This window comes from Microtus pennsylvanicus, chromosome 5, assembly GCF_037038515.1.
Source record: "Microtus pennsylvanicus isolate mMicPen1 chromosome 5, mMicPen1.hap1, whole genome shotgun sequence".
NCBI classification, from domain to species: Eukaryota; Metazoa; Chordata; class Mammalia; order Rodentia; family Cricetidae; genus Microtus; species Microtus pennsylvanicus.
Genome location: NC_134583.1, coordinates 86,657,929 through 86,675,143, shown reverse-complemented (window position 1 = coordinate 86,675,143; position 17,215 = coordinate 86,657,929). Strand labels below are relative to the sequence as shown.

Genomic DNA, 17,215 nt, shown 5'->3' with positions numbered 1-17,215 from the left:
ATTCTGTTTTATATGATTTGTACTTTTAAAATTTATTTATTTATTTATTTACTTACTTACTTATTATGTATACAATATTCTGTTTGTGTGTATGCCTGCAGGCCAGAAGAGGGCACCAGACCTCATTACAGATGGTTGTGAGCCACCATGTGGTTGCTGGGAATTGAACTCAGGACCTTTGGAAGAACAGGCAATGCTCTTAACCACTGAGCCTTCTCTCCAGCCCCAAAATATTTTAAAATATACATGTTTTACAGACATGTATGTATGTGAACTATAATGTATGTATGGTGCCTTAAAAGGACAGAAGAGGGCATTGAATCCGCTTGAACTGTAGTTATAGATGCTTGTGAAGTGCTGTTTGTTCTGGGAACTGAGCCTCAGTTCTCTAAAAGAGCAGACAGTGCTCTTAACCACTGAGCCATGTCTCCATCCCCTGGTTAGTACTTTTTGACTAACAAAATTCATTAGTAATTTGTGGTAGGCTGTAATATTTCAGAAGTATTTCTGGAGAGATTATTTCTGATAGTTTTTCATTGTCTTCTGTTTTTCTTTTTCTTTATTAACAGAGAATCCTTAGCTTTGCCAGTGCATAGAATGATTTCTTTCCTTTTGTTAGTCTTTTTTTCTTTTTCTTTTTGGTTTTTTGAAACAGTGTTTCTCAGCAATAGAGCTAGCTAGTCCTGGAACTTGCTCTGTAGACCAGACTGGCCTCGAACTCACAGAGTTCCACCTGCCTCTGCCTCCCTAGTGCTGGGATTAAAGGTTTGTGCCTCCACTGCCAAGCTAGTCTTTTTTTTCTTTATCATTTCTGCTCACCAAAATACTGTCCTATACTGGGATGAGGAAACATAAGAAAAGCTAGATGTTTCTAGTGGTCCTGGAGTCATTGGCAGGTGGCTAAAGAGAATTCTTAAAATGCAACTACTCAGGAGGTGTATGTAGAGTAAACTTACGTTATAACAGACCAGTTAGAAAATAGTTGTGGTTTTGCAGACAAAGCCAGAATGCCAAAAAGAATGTTAGGCAGATCCTTATGACAAAAGGGATAAATGTTTAGACTTCCATTGATAAGATTAAAAATGTAACAGTTGTGTTTTGTTTTCTCTGATACAAATTTATCTATGGAGGGAACTGATTTCTTTTTCTAGGGCGTAATACTTCACCTAATAGTTCTCAAAGTCAGAAGTGCCCTCTCAGCTATCTCATATCAATCTGTGTCTCTCTTGTTAATGTTGATCAGTGACATTACATATTTCATCTTTGAAATTGTGTGTGTGTGTACCTGGGGATAGGACTGACTGTCAGGTTGGTGGTAAGTGCCCTCAGCATCTCATGGCCTCAGAGTGCCCTTTTACGTAGACAAGTGTTGTTGCAGCTGACTTCAGTTGAGTGTGCTTAGTCAGTATTTGGATGGTGTGTATTGAGTTCTAGGATCTTTTGATGCTGTCAGTTGTCATTACATTGTAAATTCTCAACTGAAGACTGAAGTGAGCGAGAGCTCCTTACTGTAACAGTCAGATGGCTTTTCAAAAGTGGAAACTTCCTTTGCTCTTGTGTCGGGATCTAAAAACATTACTTCACTGTGATTTAAGCTTAGAAAATTAATCTATTGTGTTTTTATTTGGCAGACACACTTCTCATATAACTTATAATATTACACAGAAAGCTTTTAGAACAGCTTACCTCTCCCGATGAACGTAGCTAGGGAATGATTTTGGAGTATGAGGTCCCCGGATCACTTGCTGTGTAATTGTGGGTTGAATGCAGCAGGAAACATCACCATGACACCAACAGCTGTCATAATCTCCATAGCCATTACTTTGTGGTAGAACAAGTCATGAACTAATGACATATGCCTACAAGAAGAATATGTACCTCACCTGTGAAAACACCTGTGACAGCTTAAATATGTCCAGTAGGTGGATGGCCATAGTTTGAATTAACTTTTCAATAAATTTGCACTACTAAACCTTTTTACATCTCATGCATCATTTTGTCCGTTTTTTGTTGTTGTTTTGTTTTTAAACTGTAGATGTAACTGTACCATGTTGAGTTGTAGCATGCACAGCAGGTTGTTTTAGGTGATTTGAGAAATATTCTACCTATGGCTGTTTCACGAAGACTATTAGGCTAAAACCTCAAAAAGCATTGGATTTGTGACAGAAACAGGAACAGTCTTCTTTTCACCTTTCTCATTCCCCACGGACTTGGATCTGCTTGCTTAACTAACTCTGTTCACCTCTGGTGTCTTCATTGTCTCGTGTATGTATATTTCAAGTCCATTCCACTTTGGCTATGACAAGGAGGTTGGCTCTATTGCGTGCATACCTCCTTCTCCCTTCATCTTCCAACAGTTAAAACACACCTCTTAACTGTGATCAGTATTAAATGTAGGTATACTTAGGCTAATGATTCCTAAAAGCTCTGACCTATTTGCAGAATTTTTCAGCATAGTCAGATACATCCAGCAGCCTATCTGCCCTTCTCATTGTGATACATTCTGTCTAGAACCCCTTGCCTTTTGCCTTCCTCTGGATACTGTGCCTTCCACTCTTTTGTGTGGCATCTTGGCTTCTGGTTTCCTGTGTATTTGCCTTGTTTTGTGAAGCACACTTCGAGATCTTTCCTGGCCTCCACAGGGACTTCAGGTACATGATGCACATAAATGAAGATAGATTTTTAAGAAGTAGGGCTTGGAGCCGGGCGGTGGTGGCACACGTCTTTAATCCCAGCATTTGGGAGGCAAAGGCAGGTGGATCTCTGAGTTCGAGGCCAGCCTGGTCTACAAGAGCTAGTTCCAGGACAGGAACCAAAAGCTATGGAGAAATCCCATTTTGGAAAAAAAAAAAAAAAAGAAGAAGAAGAAGAAGAAGAAGAAGTAGGGCTTGGAATAGGTCTTGGAATATATAGTTCAGTGGTAGAGTGCTTATCTAGCATGCCAAAGACCCTAGGTTCATTTCCCACCCTACCCCAAATAAGAGAAGAAAGAAAACTCTATGAGCATGTTATACTAAAACCAGTTTTATTTGAATACTAGACTTCCCAAATGTTTCTCTGTTTTCTGTCTTTTCATTCGTTTCCTGTCATTTCCTATTTTTTTTATTTTTTTATTTTTCTTAAAAATTTCCACCTCCTCCCATATCATTTCCTAGTCTTTATGCCTTTATGTTTCACTAAAGTTGCCATAGGAGAGAAGGGTTATACGGGACCAATTCCATTAAGCCTGTGAGAAGCTGCAGAACCTTCCTGTTTTTACTTTCTGGGGTTCCATGTCATCAGTGTGTATCTATAACTTGTACTATTTACATCAAAACAGTTTTGATAGGCACTGTGATTATCATGTAGTGCAGCCTTCTTTCAGAATGGAAGCTGCCCTTGCAGATATTCACAGGGGGGTATGTAGCTGCAGTCAGTTCTCTCTGCCTACCGTTCGAGTTCCAGGAATCAAATTCAGGTTGTCGGGCTTGGTAGACAGCAAGTGCTTTTACCTCACTAAGCCACTGCACACTCATTTGTTGTTTGAAAGAATAGCCCTACTAGTTACCACTGTGCCTCTTGTTGTCTGGGTGCATGGTGCTTCCTTTCTCCTGCTTGGCTTATCATCTGTTGATGCCAGGAGTCCTGCTTGGTGGATTAGAGGTTTGGAGAGCCTTGAATGTTTTGGTGGAAGCTTTTCATTTCTTCCTCTCCAGCTTGTGTCCACCCCTCTTCTGGCATGTGCAGCTTTTCTTCCCTCCAGAATAGACATACCATTTTTCTAGGTCTTTGTTCCTTTTTTCTCTCAAGCTTCTGGGAGAACCTTGCTCCTAATTTGTTATTGCTTTATTTACCCTTTTCCTTTCCATTCAAGCCTCACTTTAAAACAAAGCCAAGAGTCTCCTATTCCTTGAATAAGCCATTCTTTACATACATTTAACCATTGCTTTTGAAATTGTATAAAACAGATTTTCGTGTCTAGTTATAGTTGCTTAATGGTATTTCTAACACCACCAGACCATGTATGTGATATTTCATACAGAGAGAGAGAGAGAGAGAGAGAGAGAGAGAGAGAGAGAGAGAGAGAGAGAATATTGCCCAGTGACATCATGCCATCTTAGTTTGTGATGTTCTCAAAATGACAAAATTGCCAATGGATATGCTTCTTAGACAGGACCCCTTAGAAGAAATGATGGCTGTTCATTCAAATTGAACATGCTTATTTATAGAGGAACAAACTGCAGTATTTAAAATATTTGAATTAGTTGACAAAAAGTGAGTGGATTTTTCTTGGTTGTGCTCCAACATGCCAAACTTTGTCATCCTTAAAAAAAAAAGATTTTATTTTTATTTTGTGTGTGATGTATGTATGTGCCAGGTGTTTGAGGAGGTCAGAAGAAGGCATTGGATCCCCTGGGATTTTAGATTTTAGTTAAGAATGATTGTGAACCCCATGTGTGATGGAAATTGAGCCCAGGTTGCCTAGAAAAGCAACAAGTGCTCTTAACTGCGAAACCATTTATTCAGCCACCCATCCCTCAGACTATTTTATTATTTTATATGTATGTTGATTTTACGTGCATGTATGTTTGTACACCCCATGTGTAGTAATAGGAGCGGCGGGGCTGCGTCCCCAGCACCCCGGCCGCCTGGCTAGCTCATGCCCCGAAATAAGAACACACAAACTGTATTCATTTAAACACTGCTTGGCCCATTTCTATCTAGCCTCTTCTAAGCTAATTCTCACATATTAATTCAGCCCATTTCTAATCATCTGTGTAGCACCGCTAGGTGCGCTTACCGGGAAGATTCTAGCCTACGTCCATCCTGGGTCGGAGCTTCATCGTGTGTGCCTCAGAGAGCAGAGCTATCGCATCTCCCCGGGAGAGGGGAGCACGGCGTCTCTGAGCTCACTTCCTCTTCCTCCCAGCATTCTGTTCTGTTTACTCCTCCCACCTATGTTTTAACCTATCAGGGCCAAGCAGTTTCTTTATTGCTTAACCAATGAAATCAACAGATTGATATATGACATTCCCACATCAACCATGTATACCTGGTAACTGCATAGACCAGAAGAGGGCATGTAATTAGAATTTTGATGTAATTAGAATTATAGACAGTTGTGAGCCCCCATGTGGGTGCTGGAAAATGACTCCAAGTTCTCTAAAAGAGCAGCCAGTGTTCTTAACTGCTAAGTCATCTCTCCAGCTTCTGGGCTTTGACATTTTTAGTATAAAAGTGACCTGGATGATGAGACTTTCTGCTGCGTTGTTCTCAGCATTGCAGCGGCATATTTGGACCATGTTATGTGGAAGCATCTGCTCTTTGAGCATTGTGTTTCTCAGGTGGCTAAGAATTCCACAGGTGAGCATTAAGTCTGTCATCGATACCAAAATGCAGTCAGGAATGAAAAGGGGAAACTAGGTTTTGACGAGGTAGAATTTTTAGCAATGAAGGAGGCATGGTAATAAGGAGAAACTTTTAAGTTTTGCTTTTTCGAAGTTGAGCCATTGCAGAATCTTCTCTGGATCCCTTTTGGTTATAACTCTGTTCTCCTCCCTCTCTGTAGTGGTACATCCTCTGCAGAGTGAATACTACTCAGCTTCAGTGTGTTCACTCCCATTCACTAATGTTGCTGAAAGCCAGAAAAGTACTTTGAGTGGTCCCTGCTGTTGATGATGAGATGTCAGTTTTTCTTAGTTAAAACTCATTGATCTTGGGGCTGGAGAGATGGCTCAGTGGTTAAGAGCACCGACCGCTCTTTCAGAGGTCCTGAGTTCAATTCCCTGCAACCACATGGTGGCTCACAACCATCTGTAAGGAGATCTGGTGCCCTCTTCTGGCATGTGGGTATACATGGAGGCAGAATGTTGTATACATAATAAAGAATTGATCTCTCTGGTTCTACAGCAAACCTGAGCATGTTATTGATTCATACTGAACCCTTCAAGGTCTGGCCTGGCATTGTCCTTTCTTTTTCTGCCTTTTGGTCCTCCTGGCCTGCTTGACCTGCTTTCCTGCTGTGAGGTTGCTGAAGCTTTGTGGGTCTCCTGTCTCTATCTTTGCAGTTAAATCTGGAGTGCCTCCTTTCTCTCCTAGACACTTATCCTCTAGCCTCCCTTCTTCTTGAGACAGGGTCTCACTCTGTATTTCAAGCTGTCTTTGAACTTAACCTTGACCTCCTGAGTGGGGTTATAGGCCTATATCACCATGCCTGGTCCCATTCCTTTGAGGCTTACTTATATAATGGAGTTCCATGTCCAGGTATCCTTGCTGTGAAACAAATTTGGAGGTTTTGCTTCCTTTGTTAAGGCTTTCTCTGTGTCTTGTAATTTTCAATCAGTTGACACCGTTTGGATTACTCCTGTATTATTGATACAGTACAAATTAGCATTTAAGAAGTTTCATGGGTTTAATTCATTTCCTTTTTCAAAAAAAAAAAGGAGGAAGGGATATTAATGTTCTGGGATACCTGGATATGACAAAGCTGATTGCTTTTGACACCTGAAGAAATCATGTTGGAGTTAATAATAGCAACAAGCTACGATTTCTGCCTTCTCCAAGGAAATGCCTTCTGTTACTTCCTGTAATTGGGCTCTCAGGAGGTAAAAGTAGGATAATATGGAGTTTGAAGTTAGCCTGGCCTATGTCTCCTTTGTCTCATGAACAAACAGCAAAAAATCACTGATGTGGGATTCCCCTCTGTATGCTGTGATTACCATTGGTGAATAAAGAAACTGCCTTGGCCTATTGATAGGGCAGAACTTAGGTAAGCAGGGAAAACTAAACTGAATGCTGGGAGAAAGGAGGCAGAGTTAGAGGGGAAGCCATGGAGCTGCCACCAGAGACAGACACTGGGAAATTTACCCAGTAAGCCACTGCCACATGGCGATACATAGATTAATGGAGATAGGTTAAATTAATTAAGATGTAAGAGTAAGCTAGAGCTAATGGGCCAAGCAGTAATTTAATTAATATAGTTTCTGTGTGATTTTTTTTTTAATATTTATTTATTTAGTAGACAGTGTTAGTTTCCATGTCTGCCTACAGGCCAGAAGAGGGCACCAGATCTCATTACAGATGGCTGTGAGCCACCATGTGGTTGCTGGGAATTGAACTCAGGACCTCTGGAGGAACAGTCAGTGTTCTTAACCTCTGAGCCATCTCTCCAGCCCAGTTTCTGTGTGATTATTTAGGTTCTGGGCAGTTGGGACGAACAAGACGCCTGCTACTACAAACCACCATTGTATTGGCTCTAATGTCATGTAGCTAAGATTGCCGATCCTCCTGCCTCTACCTTCTAAGTGCCAGGATTACAGGTGTGCCTTATTGTGCTTTGCCTCCATTGACTTTATGTGGAAAAAAATTGACTAACTTTGGCTTTGGAAAGATTGGAGGGACTATTTCAGTACTACAAGGGGAATTTTGGTTAGTCATTGCAACAGCCTTTTTTGTTTGTTTGCTTTTTGGTTTTTCAAGACAGGGTTTCACTGTGTTGTGTAGTCCTGACCTGGATCTCACTCTGTAGGCCAGGTTGGCCTTAAAACTCATAGATCCATTTGCCTCTGCCTCCCGAGTGTTGGGATCAGAGGTGTGCACCTCCACCTCCTGGCAACTGCAACGATCTTAACTGAGGCATAGTCTCATTGTTGCATAGCACAGTAGAGTAGGTAACATGTGGATCTTTTTTTTTTTTTTTTTTTTTTTTAAAGATAATTTAATTGTTTTTTTCTTTCTTTTTTTTTTATTTTTTTATTTATTTATTAAGTATACAGGCCAGAAGAGGGCACCAGATCTCATTACAGGTGGCTGTGAGCCACCATGTGGTTGCTGGGAATTGAACTCAGGACCTTTGGTAGAGCAGGCAGTGCTCTTAACCACTGAGCCATCTCTCCAGCCCTAACATGTGGATCTTGAGAACTTCAAATTGAGAAGCCCAAATTATATGTGCTATAGGTGTAAAGTACACATTGAGTTTCCATAGGCTTTTCACTTTACTTTTGTGTGTGCATATATATGGTTGTGTGAGGACAGTCTCAGGTGTCATTCCCCAAGAATCACCTTGTTTAGGGGCAGGGTTTCTTGCTGATTAGGCTAGGTTGGCTGACTGGCAAGCCCCATGGAGTCACCTTTTCTAGTCTCTCAGTGCTGGGATTATAAGCACATACCATTGGCCTTGTGGATCCAACTCAGGTCTTTATGCTTGTTTAGCAGGCAGACCTTATTTTTCTGATGTGGCTACTAAAAATTTTACACTTAGATGTGGCTCACATGGTGTTTGTGTTAGGTAGGTCACTTGGCATCAAGGAGACTTGGGATATATAGGAATGGGTTTGAAATTGGGGCATTGTGTGCTTCCATGCTTTTGAATACATTTAATTGGTGTTTTAAAATATTCCCTTCATAACATTCTTGAAATAATATTAAAAAGTTTCAGACACATTTTGTTTGCTGAGGCTTTTCCCATTTGTTACTTGGACAGAAGCAGCTGCTCCTATTTCTGTACTGTTGGTGTGTTGTCCTGGCAGTGTTTACTGCAAGCCCAGTGAGTTTGCTCTGGTGTTCCCTTTGGACTTGAAATTGTGTGAAGCTTCTTAAATGATACATACACAGATTTGGCTGGACTGGCATGTTACTGTGTTGTAAGTGGAGTTTTCTTGACATGGCAGTATTCCCGACTAACCACACAAAAACTTAATTGTAAATGCTTGGCCGATAGCTCAGGCTTATTAATAACTAGCACTTAAATCACTAATTTATGACTTAAATTAACCTATTTCTATTAGTCTATATGCTGTCCCAATACTCGTGGCATTTAGACAAGACAAGACTAGGACATGTCTTGCTTACTCTGACTGTGTGGTAACTTCTCTGCATCTCTGCACTTCTCAGTATTCTTCTAGTTTGACTCTCCCACCCATTCTCTCCTGCCCAGGTCTAGGCCAGGCAGCTCTTTATTAACCAATGAGAGTAGTGCATATTTATTTATAGTGTACAAAGGTTCCATAGCACTGTGTAGTCTCACAGAGCCTTGTACTCAGGGCTTCCTTTAATGCTCCTTTGTTGGCGTATCATCTTGAGTTGTTTTTGGAGTCTTTGAGGATTTTTTTTGCCTCTCATCTAACCACTCATGAGTGTAGCTGACACAGGGCAGGGTATGGACTAGGAGCTTTGCAGAACCCATTCCCTGCAGATGAATGCTAAGTTGAAGCAGACCACTTTGGATGATGATGTGGTTCTGAATTTGATGATGTTATGGTTCTTGTTATTCCTGCATGTATAGTTAATTCTAGGGCAACCTTCAGCAGTTTTTCTTTTCAGAGAAACTAGTAGCTTCTGCTATTATGTCTTTTATCATTTGATGTCATTGTTTGAGAAGTAATATAATGTGTTACTCCTATGTCCTGTTGGGACTAAGAGCATAGCTTTCTCTGTCTCGTCCTGTCCTGCAGCCATTTCTAAATAATCACTCAGAGGCTTAATATTAATTGCAGAATGTTTGGCCTATAGTTCAGACTTACTACTAACTAGCTCTTACATTTAGGTTAACCCATTTCTATTAATCTGTGTATTGTTACATGGCCATGGCTTTTAGCGGTCTGCTGGCATTTTGCTTCTCGGGTGACTGTCTCACATCCTTCTTCACATCACTCCGTCTTTCTGTGTCTCTGTATTCAGTTTGACTTTTCTTCCTGGCTATATTGTGCCTCACTATAGGCAACTTTTATTATCAACCAATAAGAGCAATATATATTCCCAGCATATAGAAGCATTATCCTATGGCACAGTTCCATGTTCATGTTAGTATGCTTTTCATGGTTTTGTATTCAAACATTCAAACTACAGTTTTTGAAAATATAGGTTAAACTGATCCTTAGTTGTTACTTTGAATAACAATTGATCAGCACTAGCTTACACTCATGGCATCAGGTAGATAGTGCAGAGTCTCAAACTGGAACTGTTCTTTCCTGAATCAGAAAACAGGGTGCATTTTAACAAGACTCCTCGGTGATTCCTTGCCCATGAAAGCTTAGGAAGCTCCCAGGTGACATTTTGGCATGTTGATTGAATAGTAGCTTCTGTTTGTAGTAGGTGCCAGCTACTCAACTCCCACAATCATTTAATGTAATGAGCTGCTGAAGCTAAAGTGCTGAGATGAGGTCTCAGGATTGCAAACTCCAGCAGCCCTGCATCTGGCAATAGAATCCAGGTCTCTGTGGATACTCACTGACAGTGAAGAGGTTCCCAGGGTGTTTTAGTGAGGGCCACTATTGCTGTGATGGAACACAATGACCAAAAGCAAGAGGAAATAGTTTATTTGGCTTACACTTCATATTGTATTCATTATCAAAGGAAATCAGGACAAGTACCTGGAGGCAGGAACTGATGCAGAGGCATAGAGAGGGGTGCTGCTTACTGGCCTGCTTATTGAATCTAGGACCACCAACCAGCTCAGGGATGCCACCACCCACAATTGATTGGCCCTTCCCCCATCAACCACTAATTTAAGAAAATGCTTCTACAGCCAGATCTTATGGGGGCATTTTCTCAGTGGAGATTCCCTCCTTTCACATAACTCAATTTGTAAAAGAAGCCTAGGTAAAGGGAGATAGATACCTTGGTCTCTCAACAAACCTGTCACCTTGTTGGCTAGCTTCCTAGGTGAGATTGAATTCCTGCTTATCTAGAAGCTAAGTGCCAGTCAGCTGAAGTGTGTACTTTAAATACATTTATGTCTACTGCAAACACTTAATTAGGTCTAGACGTGATAGTGCATATGTGTAACCCTAACATTTTTAAGGCAGAAGCATGAGGATCAGTTGAAGTCCAGCTTTAGCAACATAGTGAGTTTGAGACACTTTGGGCTATATGAGACTCTCAACCCTGTTCTCGCTCCCACCACTAGTATTTTTTTCTTTTATTGTTGTTAATTCTGACTCCAGTTTTGTATGTGTGTGTGGGTTTTTTTTGTTGTTGTTTTTGTGGGTTTTTTGTATGTATATGGTGTTTTTGTTTTGGGTTTTTTTTTGTTTTTTGTTTGTCTGTTTTTGTTTTTGTTCTGTTTTGGCAAATCTTAGCTTGTTAGTTTTTTAAGACAAGATCCTTCTATGTAGCCCAGGCTAGACTCAAGCTTAGAGTCTTTTAACCTCAGTTTCCTAAGTACTGAGATTATAGTTTCAGGCTACTATGCCTGGCTGAAATACAAATAATTTTGCAATATAAATAATAAAATAAATACATTTGTAATATAAAGAAAATTCACTGTAGAAGTACTTATTTCCACGTTCTGTACTAACCAGTGTGGTGAAAAAAAAATCAATCATCTCATAATAGATGCTAAAATGTTTTCTCAGTGTTAAATTTCATATTTAAAATAGCTTACATTTTAGATAAGTACTTCAGAAATACAGATTTGGGCTAGGGGATTAGTAAGCCTGGACTGCAATTTTTCTTTTTTAACTCCTTTACTTTTGGGGGACCTGCCACCCAGCTCCCAAATAAGTACAGCTTTTTTTATTCTGTCTACTTTTTGCCTCTAGGCTTTTATCTTCCTCTGTTTCTGTATATCTTTTTTTGATTGTTGCCATCTTTGCCTTGACTTCCTAATCAGAGCTAGTTCAGCAATGTATTTAAATTAGGCAGTTGCTTAAATACCTTCTGCTATCTACCAGGGGTCTTCTGTAGGTCCCTTCCTTCCTCCCATCATAGATGAGGAAGATCACTTGCTTTGTGTCTGTTGCAGTTTGTCTTTGGAAGTGCATTTCTCTAGCTTTTTTTTTCATTCATGTTGTGTACATAGGAAAAGGTGGGTCTACACTGGTGACCTCTGCCTTGTTTCTTCTCAATAGAACTGTGTTGTTGGTCTGTGTCTTCGTGTTGTGTTGTTGTGTCCCATCCTGTCCCCCAGGTATCCCTCTCAAGTGAGGTGTGTGAATGTGGGTCATGTGAACTGAACAGCTGCTGTTTGTCCTTCCTTGGCTCTCACTCTTCTTGCTGCTTAAGATTGTGGACACATAGTCATGTGTCCTTGAGAGCATGCTAAGGCATTATAAACTGAGGGGATGACTTTGGTAACACTTGATACTTGACAGTATGGCTTTCTGAAACTTGTTCCCTAAGAATTCTTGAACTTTCTTAACGAGGTTGCATGCTGGGCAGTCAGGCTCAGTGCTGACTATCTCTTCTGTGAAGTAGAAACTTCTGAACAACCCACTGTGCACAGCTTGCTTTTTAGCTTCTCATTCTTGGGATCAGTCACTGTGATTAAGGGTGTGAATAAAGTTTGCCCCTATTATTTCTCTTATTTGTATTTTTATTTCATTATTTGATTTTGTTTTTTCTAGACAAGGTTTCTCTGGCCGCCTTTGAACTCACCTTCTGTAGACCAGGCTGACCTCAAACTCAGAGATCTGCCTGCCTCTGTCTCCCGAGTCCTGGGATTAAAGGTGTGTGATCAACGACTGGCTATTTTTTTCTACTTTCAAAGAAATGATTTTGAGGTAAATGTTCAGGAGAGCTTTGAGTATGGATGAATTTAGTAAGATACATAGTTAAAAAAAAAAGAGATCCGCCTTCCATAGATAGGACTTTCCTTTCCTTTTCCTTTTGCTTGTAAGAACATGTAGGTATTAATGACCTTTTCTGGTGGTAGTTTTAAGTGGATACAGTTGAGTGGTGGGTGTCGAAGCTGTAGCTGTAGCTATGGAGAGCTTTTGTTTTGGGAACATGCAACTTTGTGCCTTGTCACTCTCAAAGAAGTCTCTGGCTTTTGAGGCTCTGCTGCTACTGAAGCTTGTGCTGAGTGACTGTAGTTTGTTACTGTGTCTTGAAGAACAATCATTTCGTGGTGGTGGGCCTGGAGACCAAGTTGAGGAAAGACTGTCCATGAAATGCTGTGGGAGGTTGACTGTTAGTTGTTTCTCATAGTGACTTAGAATAGTAAGTTTGTCAAATTCTTTGATAATTAATTAAATAGTTAAATTTAATAAGTTCTAAAGTTTAGCTCATTCTTGCATTTGATGACCTCAGGCTTTTAGCTATTAATGAACTCACCGACTACTTTATTCTGAGTAGTCCTCATTAATTGTTACTTGTTGCTGAAGATGGCAGTTCTGTGAAGAATGTATTCTTCATTCCTCAAAAGAGTTGCTTTTTGCCATTTTCAAGTTTTTTGTTGTTGTGTTTTGAGATAGTATTGCTGTGCTAGCCCAGACTGGACATAAGCATTCACTAATTCTCAACTTACCAAGCACTAAAATTTTGAGCATGAATGTTTTTTTTTTGCTTGACAGTTTTAAAATTAATGGGCAGCATGCTTATGGAGATCAGAAGACAACTTAGAAAAGTTGTCTTTTCACCCTGTGGGGCTTGGGGATCAGACTCAGGTCTTTAGGCTTGTCAGCAAGCACCTTTACCTGCTGGGCCAACTTGCCCTCCCTTGGTATTGTTTTTGTTTATTTGTTTTTTCGAGACACGGTTTTTCTGTGTAGACCTGGCTGTTCTAAAACTTGCTCTGTAGACCAGGCTTGTTTTGTTTTTTAGACAAGGCCTCTCTATGTAATCCTCGTGATAGCTCTGTAGACCAGGCTAGTCTTAAACACACAGAGCCTCCACCTCCCGAGTGATGGAATCAAAAGTGCAGGCTGCCATTGAATTCTTAAAATTCTTAAAGTATGAATGAACTACTTTTTGTGTTGTAGGGTTTTTTTTTTTTTTTTTGACAGCTTCTTGTTGTGTGGCCCAGACTAGCCTAGAACTTATCTTCCTGCCTCACTAGAATTATGGGTATGTGCCAGCTGAGCTTGGATGATTTGCTTTTGTAGGTTAAAAATCATTTTAAGCCAGGTGATGGTGGCGCACGCCTTTAACCCCAACACTTGGGAGGCAGAGGCAGGCGAATCTTTGTGAATTCAAGGCCAGCCTTGTCTACAGAGTGAGATCCAAGATAGCCAGGGCTGTTACACAGAGAAACCCTGTCTTGAAGAACAACAACAACAAAAAAATTTAAAAATCAAGCTTTTTCATTCAGCATTTTCAACACTTTAACCAGCTAAAAATATTTTTTGGATGGGGCTGGAGAGATGGCTCAGCAGTTAGGAGCACTGACTGCTCTTCCAGAGGACCCAGGTTCAATTCCTAGCACTCACATGGCAGCTTACAAATGTCTGTTACTCCTGCTCTAGGGGATCCAACACCCTCATACATATAGGCAGAAACACTATTGTAGCTGGGCTATGGTGGCACATGCCTTTAATCCCAGCACTCCTGGCAGAGGCAGGTGAATCTGTGAGTTCAAGGCCAGCCTGGGCTATAAGAGCTAGTTCCAGGACAGGCTCCAAAGCTATAGTAAAACCCTGTCTTGAAAAAACAAAACAAAACAAAACAATTATTATTATTATTATTATTATTATTACTATTATTATTATTTTCTGGGATGGAGACAGAGCTCACAGGTTAAGAACACTTGGCACCTAATTTTGAGTCCCAGCACCTATTTGGTGGCTCACAAATGCCTCCAGTTTTAAAGGATCTAACGCCCTCTTCTGGCTTCCATAGCCACTCCATTGCAGGTCATGCACATATAAAACAAGAAAATTAAATAAAACATTTGTAGAAAGTTTAAAAAGAAAGCTAATAAATACATTCTTTAATTTTTTTTTTTGAAAAGGGGCTAAAATGATTCTGTCAGTGTTACTCATTAAAAATCATTTTGTGCTGGTCAGTGCTGGTGTACACCTTTAATCCCAGCAGCTGGGAGGCAGAGGGAGGTGGATCTCTGTAAATTCAAGGACAGGCTGGTCTACGGAGTGAGTTCCAGGACAGCCAAGGAAGGATACACAAAGATACTCTGTCTTAACAAACAAAAAAACAAAACAAAAAAAAAAGGAAATCATTTTGTAGGTTCAGTATGAAACTGCTTTAATTTTGTGTTAATGCCAAATTGACATTGTAGACCAAACTGAACTGAAATTTGGTTTCTGGGAAATCAGTAAGTAAAGCTGAAATTTTATTAAATACTCTCTGTTTTGTTTAGACCAGCATGTTTTGGAAATTTGATCTTCACTCATCATCCCATATAGACACACTTCTAGAGAGAGAAGATGTAACATTGAAGGAGCTAATGGATGAGGAGGACGTCTTACAGGAGTGTAAAGCACAGAACCGCAAGCTCATAGAGTTTCTGTTAAAAGCAGAATGTCTCGAAGACTTAGTCTCATTCATTATAGAAGAGCCACCTCAAGACATGGATGAGAAGATCAGATACAAGTAAGAAAATGGCATCTTTGCCTTAGGCTGGAGTAGAAAATGATTATTCTTGTTGTCTATGAATTCCCTAGAGCCACTATAGCCATTGAGAGGTTAAGATGGTCAAGACCTACAGGCTTAATGGGGGCACACAGTCCATTCTGGGGCTAGCTTCAGTGAATCACAGGCATTTCAATGTTAATCTCAGCCAGAAGTACGCCATGCCTTTTAAGTGACAAGCAAACTTCTTATACTAGTAAGGCATTCAAGTAAGTATCTTCTTCACTTTGCAGATAACAAGCCAGGATTGCCTAGAGGCCTAGTCAGAGCTTGAGTTTGAAGAGTATTGCTCATATAGTAAGGCCAGCCTTCCATTGCTTGAGCATTAGGAGTGGGTTTTGGCAAACAGCAGTGAAGCTATATTCAAGCAGGGAATCTCATAATAAATAGAGTGGATTTATCTACTCGTGGCTGGTTAATTGAATCTGTTTACAAACAGCATGATACAGTAAATGAGAATCCTTTAATGCTGCCACTTGTAATACTTCTTTTTACACTTCTGGGAACACCAAGCACTTAATGAGCACGTTAATATTGAGCTTGCAGTTATTTTTCATATCCAACATTGAAGTAGCCCCATCTCCCACACTGAAATAAGAATCCCTTCAAAAATAAACCTCTATTGTGATTCATTAAAGACATCATATGGAAGGAACAGGATTCCTGCCTCAGAATAACTTTCTTCAGGTATCATTATGCTGTCAGCAAAAAAAAAAAAAAAAAAATACTCGATACCTTTAAAGTTATTGGTGATTTAGGTTCTCAAGGAGGCTCTGTTCTCTGCCAGCCTTTAAGATTGACACTCAGCCATCAGTAGAGACCATAGCATTCAGTGGAGACCAGTATCTTATAAAGGAAAATATGTATAGCATAAAAATACTAGTGTGTTTTTATTGCCCTAAACACCTTGCTGCTTTGGAATTCCTGCCCCAGTAAGCTGACATGTACGTAAGATGGGTCTTATCCAGATCAGAGGTGGAAATGGTGTGGTAATATGTCCAGGATAATGGGCCTTCAATCAAGCAATCTTGGAGTGGTATGGCCCTCTCTTTATGGAAGCTGTGAGTAGACAAGTAGTTTCCTTTTTTAGGTTTACCCTCATATTTCTCGGGTGATGTTCTGATGCCATACCTTTTATGAATTGCTTATTTACTGAGAGGAAAGGCTCCATGCTGCCTTTGCTACTTGGATCTGAAAGCTTGGCAGTGATGCTGCTTCTTTGTGCTGCTGTGTTACCTTTAAAGTTGTTAGAGCAAGCGACCTCTCTCACACAGTCTCTTAGATGTGCTAGATGGTGTCATTTGGAGGATCGGGGGTTGAGTTGGGTGGAGCAGAACTCTGTCTACTATGCCTCTGGCCCAGCTCAAGCCAACATTGGTGTGAAATATACTTTGGGTGACTTGAACACCTGTATTAGCATAGAGAACCTTTTGGAAATAATCTGAAGCATTTTGAGGATTAAGATTGATTGTTGTGGTCAGGGCAATCCAGAGTAAGAAGTAAAACCATAGTTTGTCAGAGAAGCCCTCTGGAGAAGAAAGCAGGCTAGGACAGAACACCTGAAGTTGGTTGGTGGAGGATTCTAGAGGAAGGAAGCTTCATTTTGAGCCATGTAGGAACTGAAGACATTGTCTTTGCAAGTGCTTGACAAGGAACAGCCAGACCAAAAGTGTGGAAGCCCTAATGTGCATGAGTGTTTGTTATATCCTAAGAACAAGGCAGCCTCATGAATGGAGGTGAGGAGGAAGAAAGAAGGTCTGGGGTGAAATCAGAGCACCCTCCAAAACAAGCCACCCAAGGTTTTGAGCAGTGAGTGATGGATATTGCCTGACAGTTGTCCTTGTCTGCTAGTACTGCCCCACTCTGGGGCTCTAGGCACTGGGAGACCGGAGTAGAAAGGGAAGGTCAGTTAAGAAGCGGGTAGCAATCT

General features: G+C 40.5%; 1 protein-coding gene across 18 annotated transcripts in view; it reads left to right on the top strand.

Moving 5' to 3' along the window:
* Positions 1-17,215, top strand: part of Ppp6r3 (protein phosphatase 6 regulatory subunit 3) — a 132,281-nt gene that overhangs the window by 41,796 nt on the left and 73,270 nt on the right. For all 18 annotated transcript variants that reach the window (XM_075972958.1, XM_075972960.1, XM_075972957.1 and 15 more), the window contains exon 3: positions 15,014-15,246. In XM_075972958.1, the coding sequence (XP_075829073.1) occupies positions 15,020-15,246 (227 nt within the window). In that variant the 5' untranslated portion in view covers positions 15,014-15,019. The remainder of the gene's footprint in view (positions 1-15,013; positions 15,247-17,215) is intronic.